Raw genomic sequence first — 24,141 nt, 5'->3', positions numbered from 1 at the left:
AAGCAAAAGGGTATGAAATAGTAACCAATTGTGGCTATTTTACTTGACGTGACCATGGTAACACATGCCCATTAAGAACTGCTCATGAGGGACCTGGACAATAGGAACCGTAGATGCTCCCTCAAGACCAATTGAACCATAGTTTGACCTAGCTTCACAAAGACTTAGTGGTTTCCAATGCGACTAATACTAATCAGGTTTGTGTAAATGATTTTTAGCTGCGAATAATCAAACTCACAAGTCACACCCTAGTACATGCCCAACCTCATGGGGATTTCCTTGATACCACTGAACCATTGCCACTGGTGGTTCATAGTATGATTATCTTATGTATTAAACGTATATGTTTACAACTGATATGAAATATATTTTAGACCACTATGAACTATATTTGTAAAAATGAATGATGACGTAAACAAGTGATGATTTGTAAATGCATGCTTGTACATAAAAGATAGTGAAAAATGAAATTGCATCGTATGATATGATATACTGATACATTGGGGATAAATGCCATGTGCTTACTAAAATTATAAGGGTTTAGTCCTATGGTCAAAGATATTTACTTTTAATGTTTGGCTTTGGATTCAATAATTGTTTTGTGATGGGCGTACCATGTCTGGATGTGGTCACATTTAGAGATTTGCTAGTGGTGTAGGTTATCCAAGGTTGGACTCAGTTAGGCTGCTAGTAAAAGACGATATGCAGCAATATCGTAGACATCGGTATTGTACTACGGGTCCTTAGAGACAATGTCAACCTTACCAAAAAGGGATTAAGGGTTTTGATATACTATATAGATTTAGACTACAAGATGATTATTTTTGTAGCATATATTGTATGTATATTGTATTAATGATTATATTGTCAAATAATGAACCGTAATCTAACATTGGTACATGTGATTTATAAGTATTTGAGATCACCATATGACAACCTCAACGTCATGTGTATTTATACTTACTAAGTTTTAGACTTAAACTTGTATATTTGCCACCTATGAAACATGTGTTGTTTAATAACTAGTTTAGTCGACGATAGATCTCGAGAGGCGCACCATTCTTTTGAATGACACAGTCAATATTATTTTTGAGGAGCTAGATTATGTTTGGCTGAATAATATATGTTACACCCCATAAAATTAATTTACTGGTAATTAACTCACTGGTTTGACTTTCAGCCCCATTCCATAACGAATAAGACTAAAGAATTGCATACTCTCCGAAAGAAGTCAACAACAGACATGTCTTAACCCTATTAAAGCACAATGCCTTGGTAATGTAATTATGATGTCTCCTAAGTTAAATCAATAGACTTTTATCAACCTAGGGTGTGACTGGCATTTTTTTTCAAAACAAATTAATAGGTAATTGACTTGTGGTATTGCCTTAAGATTGTCTAAAGCAAACCGAACGTTGTAAGTCATTTGCTTGACATCTTCATCCTACATAATTTTCTAGTCTAGAGCCTAGCAACCTGCTAATTTGCATAACACCACCGTGTTCAACAGGTGGAAGAAAGTAATTACGCAAGTGCACAACTTAATATGTATACTGATATGAATCCGACCATAAGCAACAATTCATCACCTTGAATATCAAATGTGAGTTTTTTGTAAAAATATGTACTGCTCTCATTATTATGTTGTTAAGGAAAAACAAAGTTTATTTTGTAATATAGTGGCACAATACTAGTAATAAGTCACATATTTGAATGCAATACATCATGTAATATATACATATATATAATCACATGCTTAACATTAATCATAATTATTATTCGTATAGTCAATCAAAGCCCTTAACCCCTTGTTGGTTGGATTGACATTGTTCCAAAGAACCTGTTGTACAATATTGGTGTCCCCGATATTACTACATACTGTTTTTTATTAGCAACCCAACCAAGTACGACCTCGATGACTCTATCAATACATGTTGTGGCAGTCACAAATCAACAATTGAATCAAAAGTAAACATTAAAAAGTAACCTCAAGACTGATTTTGCTTTTCTTTTCTTCTTTTTTTTTTTGGCTTTTTTTTTTTTAAGAAAAAAAGAGAAAAACAGGAAAATAGAAGTAGTGCACATGATCCGAGCACGTGATGAAGACCCATGCACCTAAATCATATGGCCACGTGTAACTTCTTCTTCAACCATTTTTTCACAATTTCAGGTGTCATTTTACGAATCTCTCTGGTTTTCTTCTTCAATCGCGTCCATCTCTGACAGAAACTTTCCCTCACTTTCTCTCCCTTTTTCCCTCTCTCCAATCACCGGTCCTCCAATTCCACAGGGATCTGGGGTTTCTCCCGCTTCCTTCCCCCTCAAAAATCTAAACCCGCATTGAATCTTGAAATTCAACTTCTTCGAGCTTCGATTCGTTGTAGGGTTTTCCTGATTTGGCAATTGTGGATGAGAGAGAGACAACGGTTCTGGTTCTGATGAGCATGGAGATCGTGACCGATGCGGCGTCGTTCGACGCCGAACTCTTGCAGCTCCCGGAGGTATCTCCTTTGGCCCTCAAATCGAATCCGGCATTCGCCGAGAAGCTCTTCGAGCAGTGGCTCTCGCTTCCCGAATCTAATCGACAGGTACTTGCGTGTAATGCTTCGATTATTTCGATGTTTTGTTTGCATTCTGAACTCGAAATGTTGCTTTTGATTACTTTCCCAAGGCCGTCTTTGATGTGTCTTTCTTTATAGGAAAAGAAAATAAAAGAATCTTATACGGTACGTGAATGAATGAATGTATTTATTTGTGCGCGTAATTATACTCTTTTAAGTGAATGAGATTTCTAGCTGGAAATGAGAATTTCATTGCCTGACGATTTACTAGGAAATGTGAATTTTTGCGTGGTAGCTAGAAATATGAAGAATGATAGTTGGTTATATAACCACACTGAAGATTTAGGTTAATGAGGAACTGGGTTGTTAGTATTGTGGTGTATAACTAAGCAAGGGTTCTTGTTGTGAAGATGCAACTTTTATCCCTCCACTTTCTAGAGTTATGTTGTTTTTTGATATCTTTAATGGTTCCCATGAGAGTTTGCACAAGAGTGGGGGCTCACTGATGTTGTACTTGGCTGTCAAGAAGTCAACTTAAACCGGATGGTTGTTGAAGATGGAGTTATTTTCTCAAATGATGAATTCGATTAAGCTGCATTTGCTTTTGGGTACTCTCCAAACAAATGAAAAGGCTTGGATGTTGAATTATGTACTAAAAAAAAAATCTATTGTGCTAGAGGACCCTGAAAATATTGAAGCCACCATGATACATATAATGTTTGTGTGTGTGATTATGGATAGTTATAGGGTTTAGTTGGGCAGGCAGCAAATAACTCTAATTTCTGGGGCTGGTAGTAGCTTCTTGGTGGTGGTGCTAGTAGGCATTATTCAATGTGGCGCTATTAGTTGTGGTTGCAAGAGCTTTAGATGCAGTAAGTGATGGTTTGTCAGGTCGCTGGTAAGTTGGTGCTGGTGCTGGTGGTTTGGAGGTTCTTACGGCAGGAGTTGGTAGCATGTTAGGTGTTGCTTAGTGCTGTTATCAAAGGAGGTAATAATGGCAGTGGGTGTAACTTCGACAATGATAATATGCTTCATGGATCACTATATAAATCTAAGCTGATTTTGAGAAATTTAATTGTTGTCAAAGGTTGAAATCTTGATTTGGAGAGTCCTGAAATTGGAGAAAGGATATTGTCATAATTGCCAATCGTCCTTGGACATAATAACTTCTCCTTCCCATAACTAAGGGGTGGAGGGTTGTGAATTCAATTTTGTGTGGGTGTGTGAGTTGTACATTTATATAATAAAAGAAGAAAGGAGACTGTCCTAACCTACTCATGAAGGTTTTCAAATGGGCAAAAAAGCCATGCTATTTCTTCCAAGCTGACCAGGATATCGATTACCTGAATAATGGTAACTAGTTGGTTGCTGATTGTTATTTATACAGAGGGATTTGGCTTGGCTTTTTGTTTTGTCTTAGCTTCCACAATAATTTGACATGGCATTCACACATTATCTTCTGATGAAAAAAAAAATCTCGGATAATAAAACTCAATCTACCTCAATTAACATTGTGTTCTGGTTGAAATTCCATTTGTTGTTTTCCTTTTTTAGTTTTTTTTGAATTAATTTAGGCCTTTTTTGAATTTTGAACATATGATAACGTTATTGAATTCTAGTCATTCATTGCTAGTTAATAGAATACAGTTCATAGTGTTTTCACATTTTTTTTTTGATCAATGGATTTCATAAAACTTGTAAGCTTCTAATTGTTTAATGGCAAGTCTAATCCCTAGCAGGTGCCCCATTAAATTTTTTAGTTAAGTATAGACTATACTTCTATATATTGTTTCTTGCTATCCTAATTAGCTATAATATGACCTTCCTCCTGAAGCTAATGGATGGAATGTATTCTAATTTTCATTTTTCTCTTGTTTTAGGTGGCTTCGTTGCTCACTGAAGCAAAGGCGGGTGGTCCCTTGAATGTCCCTGGAAACTCTTCTAGTCCACATGCTTCCACAAGCAATTCTTTGCCTTCTATGTTTCCTGCTGGCAGTGCCCCTCCACTTTCACCGCGAAGTACATCTGGTTCCCCTCGGATAATGAAACAGAGGATTGGTCTTTCTAATTTGGGTTCACCCCTGAAAGTAGTTAGCGAGCCAGTTAAAGAATTGATACCTCAGGTTCAACAAAACTCCAATATTCATTTTCAAAATAATTTGATTGCACTATTTGCTATTCTCATCCTCTAGATAGCTGTTTTCTTGTGCTTAGCCTACTAAATTGATTTTTCAGGGGGATGTTGGTGATAATTTCTAACATGACTTGCAATGCTTGCAGTTTTACTTTCAAAATGGTCGTCCACCACCAAATGAACTAAAAGAGCAATGTTTATTTAGAATTAATCAGTTTTTCTATGGCCACTTGGATGGACTGCAGATGCATGGTGAGATACACTAAGCTATCAATGTAGGTAATACTCCTAGAACTGATTTACTAATTCTTTCCTTGGCTTATCAGAATTTAAGTCAGTTACTAAGGATGTCTGCAAGCTACCATCATTCTTCTCCATGTCTCTTTTCAGAAAGATTGATGTTAATAGCACTGGTTTTGTCAGAAGGTATGCACTTCTTATCATTGTTGGAGAAAGTAGTCTCACATTGCAACTATGTTGCATCTCCACTGCTGTTTATTATATTGTAATTCTAACTTTTTACTCAAGTATTGTGGATACTTCAATACTTGCTACCTCTTTCAAATTCAACAGAATATTCATTCAATATTTACTGAGGAAAACTCAAATATCCGAAGGTTTTCTTTCTGCTACTGGAAGGTCTTGGATATCCTGCTATTCCTTACTTCAAGGGCATGCTCCTTTACCCGCTTAAGTGGACTATGCTTATGCTTCTCGTCCCTTTCCCTAAAGAATGGTTTTGAGCATCTTTCTACTTTAGTATTCCTGGTGGGTAGGGGTGCTTTTAATTAGACTATCACTGCCAATTATGAGAAACTTACCACCACCATTCATAAGAAGCTTACATTTTGGAGGTTCTTAGATGTCTTTTAACCCCTTCATAATTTTCAGGTTATGCTAACTGTGCATCCTGGAAACTTAAAGCAGAAACTTCTGTAGTTATTAACATTTAGGCCAGGGTAAATGAAGAATCTCGTGGTTGAAAGGGAAAGTCCAGGGGAAAGTAAGAACCTTAGTGTGAAAAGGGATTCTTGATGTGATATGCAGCATTGCTGCTTTGGAAGTGGACTGCGATAATCTAGATGATGAACACTTCATTGATTCTCTAAATAAATGATCGTTTGCACGGGAAAACATATTTGTTGGTGATCTATATGAAGTTTTTTAAAGCAGTGTGGACGAAAGTGGAAGGTTGATCTGGATGCCCAAGGGATTCATTACTAGAAAGCTAAAGGAGATGTCATCTGTTTGTTAATCAAGCTTTCTCACATACTTGTGTTGCTCATTATAGAATAATAACGCTTTTCATGTTAGTTAACCAGACATAGTCTTCCATTGATGGCATTAGGAAGTATACCTATACTTGTTCCAAGGCATGCAAAAGTTAACCTAAAGAATTTTATCTTACTCTGATGTCCTCGTGTGACGATATTTTTCTCTCTATGCATAAGTTGCCATGGTCGAGGGTTTTTTTCTTGGTTTTAATTTGAGGAACATTCATGTCATTGCCATCAAATGGGTTAGAGGGTTGTAGGGGATTTGGTGAGTGGGGAAACATGATTTATGTTCTCCTCTGTGTAGTCAAAACTAAGGCTTTGTTTGAGTTCTATTGTAGCTTTAAAGTCCTAGCAAAAATGTTGAAAACAGTGTTAGATGGAACGGCGTTTGGCTAGTTGGAAGAGGCTAAGGGTGGTAGGTTGATGCTAATTAAAAGCACTCTTTCCAACTTGCTTACATATCATCTGTCCCTTTTCCCCATCCCCGTTGGTGTTGCTAACTGTATTGAGAAACTTCAGCCAGTTTTTTTGTGGGGTGGAACTGTTTAAATTTCATCTTGTCAGTTTGCCTAAGAGTTGTACTTCGATTTTTGTTTTCTGGTTTGGGTTTTAGAAACCTGATTCAATTTAGTTGAGTTCTCTTGGGGAAATGCTTATGGCGTTTCACTGCGGAGAGGGAGGTTTGGAGATTGGTGGTGTAAGCTAAATTTAATAGTATGTGGGGAAGGGTGGTGCTCCAATGAGGTTGCTGGATCTTTGGGGTTAGTGTGTGGAAAAACATTAGGAGGGGGTGGGAGGTTTTCTCTAGATTCATTCAATTTGAGTTGGGAGATAGGTTTAAGTTCAGGTTATGTCATGATTTGTGGTGTGGTAACCAACCCTTGAAGGCAAATTTTTCGGAGTTTAGCATTGCTTGCTGTAAGGAGGCTTCGGTGGTAGAACATGTGCAGTTTATTAACAACACTCTTTAGTGGAATATTACTTTTTCCAGACCAGTGCATGATTGGGAGGTGGAGTTGGTCTCTTCGTACTTAAACCTCTTGTACTCTTGGTTGAGATGAGGTGGGTAGGATAAAATCAGTTGGATCCCTTCCAAAAGGCGGACATTCAAGGCCGGATTCTTTTATCATGCGCTTTGCCACTCGTGGGCTCCACTCTTCCCTAGAAGAGCATTTGCAAAAATAAGGCTGCTTCGAGAGTGGCTTTTTTTGTGTGGACGACAACATTGGGGAAGATTTCAACTCTGGATAACTTGAGAAAGAGACACGTCATAGTGATGATTGGTGTTGCACGTGCAACAAGAGCAGAATACCATATATCATCTTCTTCTCTACTGCAAAGTGGCTAAAGATTTATTGGTTTCAGTCTTTCGTCTATTTGATTTGGAGTGGGTTTTACCTCAAAGGATGGTGGATTTGTTGGTGTGCTGGAGAGGTCAGTTTGGAAGCCTTGAGGGTGACTTCTTTGTGCTTGATGTGGTGTATTTTTGATAAGAGTGTAATGCTCGGAACTTTAAAGATTGTGAGAGAACGGTCTCAGAGTTAAAAGCTATTATGTTTAAATTTCTCTATGTTTGGATGGTGGCTTAAAACAGTTATTGCTTTTCTAATTTTCAGAATTTTTGGAGTTTTGTTCTTCTTCCTCTCCCTAATTGGTGGTCTCTTTTGTATGTTTGTTGTGTACTTGGGTTGCACCTCTTTGTGTTTTCTAATGAGATTGATTTACTTAAAAAAAAAAAGAATGTGACTAGCTTGTGGAAGCCTAAACTTGTGGTTATGGGTTATACACTAGTCAAGTAGCCCTTTTCATGTAAGATACATGTTTATCTCTTATTTTCATTTTGTTCAAAATTCATCATTCCAAAGATAATTCTAAAGGATTATCGCCCAACAGAGTGTGGTGGGGAAAATGGATTTTGTTGTTGGACTTGCGATTGGATCTAGAACTTTGTTGAGTTAGTCGAGTTGTAGTTGTTGATTGGTTCAACAAACTGGCTTGGAAGCCTAGTACTGTGGTTATGGGCCCTGCTCTAGTCAAGTAGCTTTTCTCATCTAAGGGAAAGTGTTCACACTTTATTTATTCATAAGGCTTTAAACATTTCATAGATTAAGCTTTGAAGTAGGATAATATTATAGTTAGTTTAATAGGTTATCATTCATTAAATTGTAATGTGCTCCCTGTTGGCGTTGTGGATGACGTTGGTGGTTTGGTTTGTATCCATGGTTGTAGGGGTGTCCTCTTTGTCTACGAAGTATTTGGGTCTTTCCCTTGCGGGCTTCGTAGAAGACTACGTCAATATGGGATGGTATTGTTGAAAAAATTGAACGTTGTTTGGCTGGTTGGAAGAAGCTTTATTTGTCAAAGGGTAATAGGTTTACACTGATTAAAAGAACTCTTTCCAATTTGCCCACTTATTATCTATCCCTTATTCCCATCACAGTAGGTGTTGCTAACTAGATTGAGAAACTTTGGAGGAATTTTTTGTGAGGTGAAGTTGGTTAATAGGTTGACACTGATTAAAAGAACTCTTTCCAATTTGCCCACTTATTATCTGTCCCTTTTTCCCATCCCAGTAGGTGTTGTTAATTGGATTGCGAAACTTTTGAGGAATTTTCTGTGAGGTGGAGTTGGTGATGAATTCAAATTCCATCGAGTCAGTTGGTGTGGTTTGAGGGTTAGAAATTCCGATTGGTCTTTGTTGGTGTTTCTCTTGTATACTTGACTTGTACCTTTTGCACTTTTTAATGAAATTCTGATTATATAATGAAAAAAAGGTTTGAGGGTAGAAACCTGATTCAGTTTAACTGAACTCTCTTGGAGAAATTGTTATGGCGTTTTGCCATGGAGAGGTAGGCTTTGTGGAGATCGGTGGTGGAAATCAAATATGATAGCATGAAGGGAGGATGGTGTTCCAAGGAGGTTTTTAGGCCCTTCAGGGTGGGGGTGCGGAAAAATATTAGGAGGGCGTGGGTTTTTTTCTTCTAGATTTGTCAGATATGAGGTGGGAGACGGGTCTGAGATTAAGTTTTGGCATGATTTGTGGTGTGGGAATCATCCCCTGAAGGCTTCTTTTCCAGAATTGTTTAGTATTTCTTGCCATAATGAGGCTATGGTGGATGGAATATATCTTTTACCAAACCAGTGCATAATTGGGAGGTGGACTTAGTCTCTTTGTTCTTTGATCTTTTGCACTCTCTGAAGTTGGGACGAGGTGGAGAAGATAAAATCTGTTGGATTCGTTCTAAAAGGCAGAAGTTCAAGGTCAAATCTTTCTATCATCATTATCATTACATTATGGATTTTCTTATATACTTCATGTATATTAGGGTTGCGACCCTCAACGCTTTTAATGAATTTGAATTATTTATCAAGAAAAGATTTTTCTATCATTCGCTTTGCACTTCTGCTGGCTCCCCATTTCCTTGGAAGAACATTTGGAGAATTAAGGCTCCTTTGAGAGTGGCGTACTTTGTGTGAGCGACATCGTTAGGGAAGATTTGAACTTTGGATAACTTGAGAAAGAAACATGTCATAGTGGTGGATTGGTATTGCATGTGCAAGAGGAGTGGGAAACCATAAATCACCGTCTCCACTGTCAAGTGGCTAGAGATTTGTGGGTTTCTATCTTTTGTCTTTTTGGTGTTGAGTGGGTCATGCCGTTGGCTAGCTGGAGAGGTTAATTGGGAAGCGGTTGCTTGTTAGAAGCTTGGAGGATGGCTCCCTTGTGCTTAAAGTGGTGCATTCGGAGAGAGCGGAATGTGAGGAGCTTGTAAGATTGTGAGAGATTATAATTAAAAGCTGTTTATGTTCAAATCTCTTTATACTTGGATGGCAGTGTACAATAGTCATCGCTTTTCTAGTTTTATGGATTTTTTGGACTCTTGTTCTTCTTTTTCTCCCTAATTGGGGGTCCTTTTTGTATACTTTTTGTTTATTTGGGTTGCATCCCTTTACGCTTTCTAATGAGATTGATTTAATGATGATAATAATAATAATAATAATAAAAGAAATTGTAATGTGGTGCCACTTACAATCCCTGCATTTTTTATTTGTTAGTATGGTTTTATTTAATTTGTTTATATTGTTAGAAGATTTATTAGGGTTTGTGAGTCATTAGGGTTTGGGGGTATTTTGGTCATTGTAATATTTCTCTAACCCTATATAATAATGCGTGGTAGGCTACAAGTGAATAAGTTTAATAGCCTTCACCTTTTGTGTCTAACCATTCATACAAGCTATAACATGGTATCAGAGCGTGTTCGATTGTTGGCTAATCTATTGTTTGGTTTTCTCTTGTTGGTTTTCTCTTCGTAGAGCTGTATAGTTTTTATTTTTATTTTTTTTATATATATATATTTTTATGATTATTGGAACACCTCTGGTACCTTTTGTGTCTAAACCGTTCATATACTTCCCGTGTATGTGGGTTGCGCCCCTTTGCGCTTTTTATATCATCATTACTTATCAAAAAAAAAAACCGTTCATACAGGCTATAACATATATATTTACACTTTTCAAGGTACTTTCTGTTTTGAGTCTTGTTGAATACTAGCTTTTATAGTGCTCTTTTGCTTGTTATGGAACGAATAGATTAGGAGCCCTGGGAAAGGAAAGCACTGTTAGAGGTTTGGCTAATGATTTATTGAAGTTTTTCTTGCACTTGCTGTTGAGTTGAGTTGCTTAATTTTTTAACTACATCTTTGTAGGGATGCATTTGTTGATTATTGGGTTAATGGCAACATGTTGACAATGGATATGGCAACTCAAATATATTCTATCTTGAAGCAACCAGATGCCAAATTCCTTACTCAGGTATTTATTTTTTTTATGACTCTATTTCTTCTCCTTTTATGTTTTCCATTAAAAATGTGAAGTACCTTTGCAGCCTAGTATCTTACTGGTCGACTTATTCAATGTTATTTTTGGTATAAAATAATTTCAGATTTTGTTCTTGCACATGTTATGTTTTTCCTATTTATGTTAATGTTTTGAGAATGTCCAAACTTGGCAACAGGACGACTTCAAACCTGTGCTTCGAGAACTTTTGGCAACTCATCCAGGGTTGGAGTTTTTACAGAGCACACCGGAGTTTCAGGAAAGATATGGTTTGTTCTCAGCCTATTACTCAGCTTTGGATGTTCCTGTGTTCAATGCAGTTGTAAACATTTTTTAAAAAAAATTTATTTTTATTGAAAAAGCTACATCCTCCCTTGGTAAGTGTTGGCCATTGGGTATAGACGTTTTTGTTATTGGCTGGTCTGATTGTTTCTTGATTGATGGCACTCAAATTATCTGAATATCCAAATCATATATCTATGTTAATATTTGTGGATGGATTTGCTTTCTTGTATACTCCTTGTGTACTTGGGTTGCACCCCTCTGCGCTCTTTAATGCATCATTACTTATAAAAAAATATTTGTGGATGGATTTGGTTCAACATGTTTCCTCTCCAAGGGTGCATTTCTTTTTGAATGTATGATATATGATCTTCATATTACAATTGGTAACTTAGTTCAGAAACGAATATTACTATTTATATGACCCATCTTTACAAGGGTGAACTCAACTCCGTCACTCTAATGAGTTTTTGCCTCAACGCCGTTATCCAATGATCTGTGGCAATTCCAACAATCTGTATTAGTTCCTTGTCTGCTAAAATTATGACTGCGACCCATTATCTAACATTTGTTATGTCAAATACCACAATATCGTTTCTAATACGGCATTCTACTCAAAGCTGGGGTAGTAATGTGTTAAAATCCCTCACAATTGTAATATAAAACTATTTTGTTTAGTGAGGACAGAGAATTGAGCAGGTTTGGGTGCATAATATATGAGCACGTTGTCTAATCTTCTGACTTACTTTTTGTCTTTGTTTCCGATTCCCATGAGTGTAGCAAAAAGGCTTGAGAAAATCCAAAGAGACTTCTTGTGGGGAGGGATGGGAGATGAGCCTAAGTTACAGCTTGTAAGTTGGAACCAAGTCTATCGTCCCCTGCACTCCGGTGGTCTAGGCATCTGAAAGATGCATTAGTTTAATCAAGCTCTCTTGGGGAAATGACTTTGGAGATATGCAAATGAGGGTGAAGCTCTCTGGTACAAGATTATCAAAGCTAAGTATGGAGACCAAGATGGTGGGTGGTGCACGAAGGAAGCTTCGGGCTCTCATGGGGTGGGTTTATGGAAGCATATTCGACAAGGTTGGAACTTCTTTGCCAAAGGTATTCAGTTTGAAGTGGGGGTGGGTTCGAAAGTGCGTTTCTGGCATGACATTTGGTGTGGGAAAATTTCTTTGAAGCAGGCTTTCCCGTCCCTGTTCAGTATTGCTAGATATAAAGAAGCTTGGGTGAAGGATAACTTCACTTGGAGGAATGGGGTTGTGGAGTGGAATGTCATTTTTATGTGGCCAGTCCAGGATTGGGAGATGGACATGGTATCCTCCTCCTTTGTACGATTATACTCTTGCAAGATTTCCATGTGTACTAGGGATCGCATTTGTTGGTCCTCGTCTAAGAAGGGTAAGTTCGAGGTTAAGTCGCTCTTTAAGGCCTTGTCCAACTTTGATCATGAGGTGTTTCCTTGGAAGAGTATTTGGCGCATCAAGGTGCCTCTCCGAGTGGTTTTTTTCGGGTGGACCGCGGCCCTAGGCAAAATCTTGACTCACGATAATTTGCGGAAGAGGAACCTTGTAGTAGTGGAGTGGTGTTGTATGTGCAAGAAGACAGGAGAGTCAGTCGATCATCTTCTTCTCCACTGTGAAATCGCAAGTGTTCTTTGGCACTCTATTTTTAGTCGGTTTGAGTTGCATTGGGTCATGCCTTGCAGGGTAAGGGACTTGTTCGATTGCTGGTGGTCGGGAGGACGTTCTCGAAGCGCGGTAGTGTGGAAGATGATCCCTCTTTGTCTTATGTGGTGTATTTGGAATGAAAGAAATGCTAGATGTTTTGAGAACTCCACTAAGACTGTAGAGGAAATTTCTCATCTTTTCTACTTTACTCTCTACTCTTGGACGGCTGCTTGGCTTGCTCCTTTAGAGATTAGTTTTTTTGATTTCCTTTTTTATTTCTCTCCCTCTTAGGCGCTCTCTTTATACTTCCCGTGTATGTGGTTGCGCCCCTCTGCGCTTTGCTTTATATCATTATTACTTATCAAAAAAAAAAAAAAAATTACAATTATAGCTGGGTCATTGACAAGTAGATTTAGGCCTTTGTTAATAACCAGTGTTGGAATCTGAGGCATTGCTGGAACTAAGAGCACATAATGTCTAAAATTGGGGCAGTTGCATTGTCTAGAAATATACACCAAATACATTATATGTCCGAACATTCTATAGGAGGCTTGCCTTTAAGGAGCCGAACCACTTCCCGTGGAGAAGCATTTGGCGTACTAAGGATCCTTCGAGAGTGGTGTTTTTCGCTTGGTTGGCTGCCCTTGGGAAATCTCTCACGCTGGATAATGTTCAAAAGAGAGGTATTGTTGTGATTAATCGTTGTTGTATGTGTGAGGCGGATGGGGAGTCCGTGGATCATCTCTTCCTTCATTGTGGGGTCGCGCGCAAGATGTGGGATGTTATCTTCTCTCGATTTAACATGAGTTGGGTTATGCCTAGAAGTGTCAATGAGATGTTTGCTAGTTGGTGGGCGGGAGGTAGAACCAGTAGTGCCGTGGTATGGAAGATGGCTCCCTTTTGTCTTCTATGGTGTCTTTGGAAGGAAAGGAATGCGAGATGCTTCGAGGATTTGTCGAGGAACCTTGAGGACCTTATTCACTTCTTTTTGTACACCTTATTCACGTGGACTACAGGCTGGCTTACTCCTTTAGTGATCAATTTTCCTGATTTTCTCTTTATGTTCTCTTCTTCTTTCTCCCCTACTTAGTCGCTCTCTTGTATACTCCCTGTGTACTTGGGTTACACCCCTCTGCGCTGTTTAATGCATTATTATTTATCAAAAAAATTGTTTATTGTCAAATGTAAATTGAATTGGATCTACTTAAGTTTTATTTGGGTCATTCGCTGTTCATTATTATCATGTAACCTGCTCAGATTTTGCTGATAAAAACTGAATTTTTTATTGTACAGAGTTTGTTCAATTTTCAGAAACCATCATCTCATACATTCGAGACACTAATGGTTAATTTGTTTATTTGTCAATTGGGTCTACTTAAGTTTTATTTGGGGCTTTCACCCTTCAATTTTAGCATATAAACTGCTCACAGTTTACTTAAAGAAATGAAATTTTTATTGTACAGAGATTGTACAATTTTAAGAAAACATCATCTCAGTTGTTGTTTCCTATTTTGTATCAGCTGTGCTCAGTATTCCTTTCTGAATTTTTTTCCAACCGTTTGTTCTTTAAGGCTGGGACTGATGAATTAAGTGATGTTCTCAAATCTGGTGATGTTGTTCTGTTTTGTAAATAAGTAATGTTCACTATTTTCTTTTTTCTTTTTGCTTGATTCATAGTTAGGCTGTCAATTTATAACTAGCTTTGTAATTGATATGACCATGCAATGAATTCCTTTGAATGCCTTGGTTTTAGTATCCTAAATTTCTTGGACCTTTTGTTACCATTTTTATCTGTCATTAAATTGGCTGCGATGGTCTATTTGCATGAGGCCTGACTGGTTGTGTAATCCACCAAGTCTGTACCCAAATTGTTTTGATGTCTAAATTTTTCTCTGGTGCTAGTGCTATTAAAGGTGTAATTGTTTTGTAACTGATGCAAGTTTTTAACGTCAAATATTATTGCATTGGACAGCTGAAACTGTAATATACAGAATATTTTACTACATAAATAGATCTGGGAATGGTCATCTAAACCTCAGGGAGCTGAAACGTGGAAACTTAATTGATGCAATGCAACATGCAGATGAAGAGGAGGATATCAACAAAGTTTTGAGGTATACCAAATGAAGGCGTGTCAGTTCGTCTGCAAATAAAGCTAACATGTGGTTAAATTGGGAACTAATGTATATTACATTTCAAATATTTTTGGAATCATGCTTGGTGCACAATATCTGGTATCAATATTTTAACATCTTTAACCATTTTCTTTCTTATATCATCCTTTACAGGTACTTCTCTTATGAACATTTTTATGTCATATACTGCAAGTTCTGGGAGCTGGATACAGATCATGATTTTTTGATCGACAAAGAGAACCTTATCAGATATGGTAACCATGCGCTTACCTACCGGATTGTTGATAGAATATTCTCTCAGGTTTGTGTCAGTTAGGTGTTGCTTTAGACCAATATACCTTCTGTTCACACGAAGAAAAGTATTCTTCCATTGAATGCTTGGAATTACTCTCTCACTGTCTTTGATTATGTTATTTTGTTGTTTTATTTTCTTGAATACATGAGAACTCACCTTTTCTTTTTCTTTAATATTTTCTCAGGTTCCTAGGAAGTTCACTAGTAGAGTCGAGGGAAAGATGGGATATGAAGATTTTGTCTACTTCATACTGTCAGAGGAGGATAAATCATCTGAACCTAGTCTTGAGTACTGGTATGTCTGCACCTCTTATTTGTGTCATTCATTAGTTTGCTTGCTTCTTAAAATTATGATATGTTTGTAATGAAGTGTGATCGGAATCGGAAAGGAAATGGAGAAGAGCCGGTCCCTTATTTCATAAGGGTAGAATGGTCATTTCACATTTTTTTGGGACCATTCTACCCTTAAGAAATAGAGGACCGGCTCCTCTCAATTTCCTTTGAAATGGAGATGATCTTGAGTGAGGAGGCATTGTGAAATGTTGCATTGAAGTAGAGCATACTTGTGCTCATTTGCATGGTTCAATAAATTATTGGGGATGCCAGTTTTAATTTCCAGGGAGAAAGAGAGATATATGACGATAAAGTAATATAGGGAAATGTTTAGAAGTGCAGGTGGATGGGAAATTTGGATGAAATTCTTGCAACATTAGAAAGTCCTCTGATGAAATATATCAGTCAAAGTGTGAAATATTATGTTACTTATCAAAAAAAAAAAAGTGTGAAATATTATGTTGATTTTCGAAGAACTAAATTAACCTTTGGTGTAAAGAAGTAAAAAGCTAGCACAAAAGTTCGTACTGTTGGATATAAAAGTTTGCCTTATCTTCTTAGAGAATGGAAAATGATAAAATCAGTATAAAGAAGATGAATATACCAAACCAGTTGATAGACTTATCATTTTTGAGTTTTAGGGGGAACTGTGTTATTTATCCTAAAAGCTTAGATTTGTTTTACCTTTTCAGTATTAGGACTCTAAAACAACTTTTAAAAAGGGAGAAATATCAGTTCTGTGCGCTATGATTATTACTCATCTTCCAGAGAATGGAGAGAGAGAGAGACAGCTTTACCGCATGAATATTGGAGCAAACTTGCCAAAGGCAGTTCGGGAATTATTGTGCTTTTTGGTGAAATATTTACTTGTATGTTTGTTTTCCATTTGCTTTCAGTAGAAGTTTCTTCTGTACGAAATTTGTTCATGAACTTGTCTTTAATTTGTTATGAACATTTTACATTTTTTTTCATGTGTGTTCAAAATCAACTGTATGACTTATTGCTTTTTGGGGAGAGGCAGAGAGAGATCTTTTGATTTCTCTTTGAACCTGCCTGTAGCTTGTATGTAAGGTGTATTTCTGCCATGGGTGACCTCATTCTGAAATCTTTGGATTTCTTTACAGAGTTTATTATGCTATCCAGCTGCGCCCTAGTTGTGACAGTAAATTGTTCTTTTCAGGTTCAAATGCATAGATCTGGATGGAAATGGGATTCTGACACGGAATGAACTGCAATTTTTTTATGAGGAGCAGTTGCATCGAATGGAATGCATGGCCCAAGAGCCTGTGCTCTTTGAGGATATATTGTGCCAAATAATCGACATGATTGGGCCTGAGGTTCACCTATTCTTTTTTGTGCTTTAACTGATTGTTTTGTTTCCCTTCCTTGTATGTTGGGATTTGTATGGGACCCTTTTCAAGAAAAAGTACATAGTTCCATACTAGAGCCCTTGTTTTGTTGCTTCCTTCTTATAGGGTGAACATGATGCTGGATTGCAACTTCCAGAAACTTTTGTTCTCTTTTTTTTTCTTCTCCTTTTCCTTTCTGTTCTTTTGGACTAAACAAGGAGTCTAGAAACACAGTTTACTTTCCAAGCCTGTGACCAAATTGGGTAGTAAACTGTCTTTGATAAGATAGCTTATGGTGAACTCAGTTGGCCATTAGTAGCAAATCTTCCTTGAATATTTCTACAAAGACATCTCTAATAGATTACTCTACATTGATTGACACAAAATTTTCATGCATGCAGAATGAGAGCTATATCACACTGCGTGACCTGAAAGGATGTAAACTTTCGGGAAGTGTATTCAATATCCTTTTTAACCTTAATAAGTTTATGGCCTTTGAAACTCGTGATCCATTTCTCATTCGTCAGGTACTTGAATGCTGCTAATTCTTAATCATTCTTTGATGATACATTAATTAAAAAAGAAGTGGTACTCTACTGCTTACCATTTTTGGTGACGAACAATATTGTGACATGAACAGGAACGTGAGAATCCGACATTGACAGAGTGGGATCGCTTTGCGCATAGAGAATATATTAGGCTTTCAATGGAGGAAGATGTTGAAGATGCCTCTAATGGGAGTGCAGAAGTTTGGGATGAATCACTTGAGGCTCCTTTCTGAGTTCAATCAGGTAGGCCACTTCAGTCGGTGATGACTTCTTCTTCTTCTTCTTTCAACTTCGATAATTTCAAATTAATTTGTTTCTGGCCAACAAAATTTGCATGCAGACGTGCATATACATGCGTAATTATGTTTGTGTGTGTAGCTACAGTGTGTGGTGTGGGCTTTTACTAATAGGGAGATATTATAATTCTTGTGATGGTAATATCTTACGCACTGCTTATTGCATGTTCTGTAGCTTTTGGAAAAGAATTTGGGTAGCACACATTGTTGGTTCTCTAAAACTGGTTTGGTAAAATCATACAATTGTTGGATGATTTGAACCATCTTATTTCCCTCAGTTCTTCTCTCTCTCCCTCTCTTTGAATAATCTTCAGCTTCTTAGATGCTGTAGATTTTCTAGTGGAACACAAATGTCTTAAAAATAGAAACTAAAAAAGTATTGCAAATGGTGCTAATTTCTTTGGCCTAGCAAAATTGTGAAGCAAGCATCACGCAATATTGAAGATTTTCATAGTCAATGTGACAAATTGCCGAGGAACCCAATTTTTTTCCTCTTGTTCTCATTACTGTATTGCAGTCTGAGATGCCAATAATGCATGCGTATAATATTTTCCCTTAACCAAGCCGCTGCCTGAGATGCTGGCTTGCTCTTCAACATACACCAAGTTAGAGCCCAGGCTCCTCCCACTGCTTGGGAGCTTACAGTCCTGATAGGGGTTTGTTTCACCCTTCCCTCACGGCACTACTTCACTATTGGTCACCTAGGAGTATTTTGCCTTGCAAGGTGGTCCTCACTGATTCACACAGGATTCCATGCATCTGTTTCCCTATCTTTTCAATTACATAATGAGAAATTCACCTTGATGCTATCTTGGGACATGGGGTCTTAAAGTGGAAGTTCATTTATTAATAGGAACTATGAATTTCAAATGTTGATTTCTCTTGTTTGGTTAATAAATAAGTTATCTAAAAAATTCTGTGAAATTTTGAATTTGAGATTTTCTAGCATTCAAATCTTAAGTCAAATTTCATTGGTGGGTGAAAATAGATTAAGCAGTAACACCAACATCACCATTCCATGCCACCGCTATTTTCCTTTCATGCTTGCATCACCACCGCCTTCGTTGCGGTCACCATCACGATTCACCATTATCACCATCACCACGCCAACATGTTTATCTTCATGCTACCACCAATACCGTTACTACTGCCACTTCTGTATCAGCGTCATCACCTTCACCATTATCACCACCACCACCGTGATGGTTGTTGGTGCAACCTTTGCATCATAATGACAAATCACAACCAGTGTTCTCTCCATGTCAGGATTATTATTGCCATCATCGTTATCTACGTTGCTATTATTAACATCATAACACCATACTAGCATCATTATCACCATCGTTACAATCATTAATACTTTAATTTCTTAATTTTAGAATATAATTCTCTAAACAATGGAAATATAAATTGATGAAAATTTAAATCTCTTCACTCTAGGCATGCCTGAAATTATTTATCCAAAACGCAATTTAATATATTTGTTCTTGTTCACCACAGGTCCTCCCAAGGAAGCTCTGGATTCTTCTTCTAAACTGGCTGTTAAAGAAAGTGTTGAAGCTCAGGTATCAGTTGTTGAATGAGCTGTCCAGATAGCCTCGACCTCATCAGAGGGATATTCTGGGCTTGGCTGTGTGGAATGGATTTTTGATGCGTTGGAAGTGAATTATTCAGATCTTTGTGTGCATTGAATTGACAAACAATGAGGAGAGTTACAAAGGAAACCCCCCTTTACTCATACGAAGCTTTCTCCTCTCATGGAGGTGATTATATAATGGCAGGTTGAAGTACTTCGGAGCATTTAATGTATTTGATTATATTCCATTTTCGATTATCCTTGTTTATTTCATTTTTGCCGCCGCTCCCACTCCAAAAGAGTTAGTGGATGGTTCTTTTAGTACTTTTTTTTTTTTTTTTTTTAACAATTTTTTTTATCAAGTGTTCTTTTAGTACTTCAATCTCTATTGTAATGTGCTGGGAAGTGCTTTTAGCAATTTTTTTCTTAAATTATGGTCATTGGTCAATTTGATTCTAATGGTTTCTCTATTTTGTTTGATCCACGGTGTCTACAGGAAAGAAGAAACGGGCAATAGTCTAATACACGTTTTTCAGGAAAAATAAAGAGGAAATAAGAAAGGATTAGTGTCTTCTAGAGTTCTAGGATGGCACGAATCTCGGATCTAGATCTCTAGCAATTTTTTGCCTGAGTTGCTCAAAAAGCGAGAGAATCCTTACGGGGGATACCTACCTTAGCAGACTGTCCGAAGTTGGGGCAAGTGGACTTCATACGGGGTCTCACACATTTGTTGCCCGAATTATTAACACTCATGCAATAAAATTATTGGAAATCTCTATCCATCATTCTCTTCATAGTTGACGCCTATATTTTCTGAATAAATTATCAGTGCTCGGATTTGAGCCATTTGGCATGGTTGCCCCCACCTTAGACTAGTAAGCAACCCCACTAGAATTAGCATTCTTTTTATTTGTTTCTTCTTGGTGGATGAGATGATGTTACTAACCAAAGGTTGTGTTTGCCTAGAAAAGCTTATCCATTCTGAAGTAGTTTCCTGTAAAACAAACACATAAAATGAATTTTTTTTTTCTAATCAAACACATAAAATGAATTAAATAGACGGTTTGTCTCTTTTGATCTTCTGCTTGTTTTGGCACAGGCTGATAAAGCATTGGCAGGCCTTTAGATTTTTCTTCTGCCTTATTTTCCTGATTTTTTTTTTTTTTTTTTTTTTCAATGATGGGGGTGGCACTAGCAGTTGTTTGTGCCAGCAGTTTTGGATGTTATGTCAAAGGTACCATATGAAAAGTGTTTGGGCAACAGCTACAGCATCTTCAAAATTAAACTTTGATCATGACATAAATTTAACCATGATAACTTTATAAGAAATCATTAGTTCTAGGAATTACAAGATCGACCCCTGCTTGCTGGTTGTTCAATACAGAGATAAATATAGAAGCCTAAAAGCATCCAAATGCCAAAAAAAAAAAAAAAAAAAAAAAGGAAGAAAAGAAAAGAAACAACGAGATGACAGAAAATATTAACTATTAAATAAATACTTTTTTATTTGAAATGGAGAGGATTCTAATTCGAGTTTCACATGTAAATTCTTTATTTGGAAGCATTAGCGCCCCCAAAGCGATTTCGAAAATAGGCGACTAGTTTGTCTCTTGGAGATAGACTTTCCTTGACAGTATTGTTGCTCACGAACTGATGAGTCCAGTCAGTAAGTTTGGGAAATTTGTCTCTTGTCAACCATTCTGATCCAGAAGCTTTTTCAAAAGCTCCAAGCCAAAAGCCATTGAAGCTAGCAACAATGTCTACCATTCCAATACCCTCTCCTCCAAAAAAACATCTTTTCCTTTAGCTCATCTTCTAAATTAGGAGTGGGCAAATTAACCGTTACCGTTTAACCGGCCGTCTGCCGGTTTCGACCGAACCGATATAAACCGTAGCCGATATGCCGATATTCTTATCGGTTAAAAAAAGTAAACCGGAATTCGGTCCGGTCCGGTCCGGTCCGGTTAAGCGGTTCTTATCGGTTAACCGGTTAACCGATAAGAAACCGGAATTTTTTTTTTTTTTTTTTTTTTTTTAAGTCCTAGTCCCAAAACGGCGCCGTTTAGTCTTTTAGAGAGGTTTCCAAATTCCCACAAGTGACACAGGTTTCCGAATTTGTGTAATGGTGTTGCCCATAACTTATTTTCCTTTTGCTAAGTGACTTTAATTAGTTAATACTTTGTTTATTATTCATTAATGAATTTTATTTTAATTTGAGTTTGGGTAGGTTTGATGTTTTTTTTTTAAGTGATGGCATTTGATGAGATTTCTTTGCCTTTGGTAAAAGCATTTTTCATTAACTAGTTTTGCTAGTCTAATTAGCATTCATTATGTTAATTAGTCCATTTGCTTTGAAAAACTGTATTTTATAATATTAAAAAAAAAAAAAAAAAAAAAGGTTGAAGTGGATCAATATAAAAAAGTTTCAATTTTTAGCCCAAAAAACAAATATTTGGGTCCCAACAAAAAGTATTTGATCCCTAAAACAACTCATTTTTAATAAATTATTTTAGCCCAACAAAAAGTATTTGCGCTCTCAAAAATCAAAAAAACTCATTTTTTGTTTTTGGCCCAACAAAATAAATCAATATAAAGCTCTCGGTTAAATCGGTTAACCGGTTTAACCGGACCGTTTAACCGTGTACCGTTTTAACCGAAATTATCGGTTAAAATTCTTATTGGTTCGGTATCGGTTAATAAACTGTTTAATCGAAAATTATCGGTTAATAACCGATAAGGTCCTTAACCGGACCGTTTTGACCGATACCCAGGCCTATTCTAAATACTTTAGAAGTTCATATGTAGGGGTGTAAACGAGTCGAGCTTGAGCGAGCTTCCCTTGTTTAGGCTTGACTCGTTTAAATTTTACTCGAACTCGAGCTCGAGTCGAGCTTAAGGACGAGCCAAAAAAATCGAGCTCGAGTCGAGCTTAAGGACGAGCCAAAAAAATCGAGCTCGAGCTAATAATAAGTCGAGCCGAGCCAGCTCGCGAGTTGGCTCTTATATTTAATGTTTTTGTTTTAAAATTTTTTTTTAACTTCAAGTATTCTTAAACGGCTTAAAAAGTTAGTTTGCATATGAGTATTTGTTTAGCCTGGCTAGTTGAGTATGAAGCCTGAGTCAATACAGCAAGGCATTTTGTTTCAAAGAGAGAGGATATGCATCCTTTTATAGATAAGCAAACTTGGAAATTGATGTTTTCTTAACAATGTGGGACAAGTTAACAGGTTGCATTCAGACTACATTGGAACAACGCCCCTTACAAAAAAATATTATTTTAACGTCTCTCTCTCAATCCCCCTCACCAGTCACAACGGATCTTCCACCTGAACTTTCATTTCCCACTCTCTCACTCTCACTCACCAGACAGGTAGTGATAGTGTTTGAGTCTGTTTGATTCTTCAATAGTTTATGCCTTTCACAATCTCCCTCAATAATTTATGGTTGATTATTCTTCCTTTCGTTTGGGTCTGCTCTAATTGAATCGAGGTCTTTTTAATGATTGCTCTCTCTCTCTTTGATCACGAAGGGTCTAAAATTTTTCATTCTCTAACGCTTAAATATAAATGCAATTTTAAGGTTTTAATAATTATGAGATTTATAATTAATTATGTATTACTTAGTTAGTTTATATATATATATATACACACACGAGCTTAGCCGAGTCGAGCCGAGCTTGCTTCGTTTAATATTCGAGTTAGGATTTGTGTTCATGAAGCGCTTCATTTAATATTCGAGTCGAGCACGAGCCGAGCCCGAGCTTGCTCGCGATACGCTTCGCTCACTTAACAGCCCTATTCATATGCTTCTTCTCTAGCTTTCTCACGCTCTTTCTCTTCACTCCAGGAAGCTTTGAATATTGCAAACAAGCACTGCAAAAAAAAAAAAAAAAAAAAAAAAAACTCAAATTTGGTGTGAGCTGAATTTTTCCTCCATTTCTCTTGGTGGATTGATTATATAACGTTTGTTTATACAAATGATGCAAATTTATTATCATAAACAGTCGAATAGTCGCAGACCCATGTACTAAAATTTTTACTGTGATGTACAAAGGAAATTTGGATTTATCTTTATCATATGCATGAGCAATAAGTAAAATTTACGTGGAAAAGTTTTGTGTCCTCATTTGACATTGTAAAACAATCATGAACCCAATCTATAAAATCGCCATGTAACAAGCTTGCATGTGAACCCGTGTTTATTTCATGTGCTTTTCTATTAGCACTAAAAAGGAACATAAATTTTTTACAAATCAAATTTTAAAAACTTCTCACGTGCTTTTCTAATAACTCAAAGGGTACATGTTGCTTTTAAAAGCTCGTTTGTATGAAATTTGTGTCCTTAATTTCTATTAAATTGCTAACTCACTCTCTTTATCCTTTTTCCTTTCTAAAAAAAAATCAAAACATTAACAAACAACTTTCAACACAAAAGACTCAAAACATCTTTCACTTTTTTTTTGGAGGAAAACTCTATATATATGATTGAAGGAAGCTAAAGAGAAAAGAAATTTACCTTGTCATCTATAAACTTGGCCCAGAAACGTGCCATGGCTCTCTCATAGGGATCTTTGGGCAACAAGGGATAGCTGCCTTGTCATATCTCATCAATGTATTCCAGAATAGCCTGGGACTCCACGAGAGGCTTTCCATTGTGTACAAGCACAGGAACCTTCTTGTGAATGGGGTTGTATTTGAGAAGCAAAGGGCTCTTGTTGGCCATATCTTCTTCCACGAATTTGTACTCCACTCCTTTCAGCTTCAGAGCCATCTCTACTCTGCGGCTAAAGGGACTTTCCCATGTACCAAACAGCAACACTTCTTCTGCCATTGCTGTTAACTTTTCAGATG

The 24,141-nt window shown here is 37.0% G+C and overlaps 1 protein-coding gene and 1 pseudogene across 1 annotated transcript; one reads left to right on the top strand and one right to left on the bottom strand.

The window, feature by feature from the left end:
• The first annotated feature begins 2,158 nt into the window (after positions 1-2,158).
• Positions 2,159-19,740, top strand: LOC132171014 (serine/threonine protein phosphatase 2A regulatory subunit B''beta). The gene is made up of 13 exons (XM_059582208.2): positions 2,159-2,588; positions 4,442-4,684; positions 4,842-4,947; positions 5,022-5,121; positions 10,679-10,784; positions 10,987-11,077; positions 14,733-14,874; positions 15,049-15,196; positions 15,375-15,484; positions 16,703-16,859; positions 17,273-17,398; positions 17,512-17,662; positions 19,216-19,740. The coding sequence occupies exons 1-12, from the start codon at positions 2,439-2,441 to the stop codon at positions 17,650-17,652; spliced, it is 1,620 nt and encodes a 539-aa protein (XP_059438191.1). The 5' UTR covers positions 2,159-2,438; the 3' UTR covers positions 17,653-17,662; positions 19,216-19,740.
• Positions 19,741-20,842: 1,102 nt separating this feature from the next.
• On the bottom strand, positions 20,843-24,121 carry LOC132172863 (glutathione S-transferase U8-like; annotated as a pseudogene).
• Between the last annotated feature and the right edge of the window lie 20 nt (positions 24,122-24,141).

The sequence above is a fragment of the Corylus avellana genome, chromosome 1, assembly GCF_965113065.1.
Source record: "Corylus avellana chromosome 1, dhCorAvel1.hap1.2, whole genome shotgun sequence".
Lineage (NCBI taxonomy): Eukaryota > Viridiplantae > Streptophyta > Magnoliopsida > Fagales > Betulaceae > Corylus > Corylus avellana.
This window is presented reverse-complemented; position numbering and strand designations above follow the sequence as displayed.

Excerpts from the sequence above, each read along its gene's own strand:
- LOC132171014 (XM_059582208.2), top strand. The coding sequence starts at position 2,439 with ATGAGCATGGAGATCGTGACCGATGCGGCGTCGTTCGACGCCGAACTC. Across the intron at positions 16,860-17,272 it reads TCGACATGATTGGGCCTGAG|AATGAGAGCTATATCACACT; the intron begins GTTCACCTATTC and ends TCATGCATGCAG. Across the intron at positions 17,399-17,511 it reads ATCCATTTCTCATTCGTCAG|GAACGTGAGAATCCGACATT; the intron begins GTACTTGAATGC and ends TGACATGAACAG.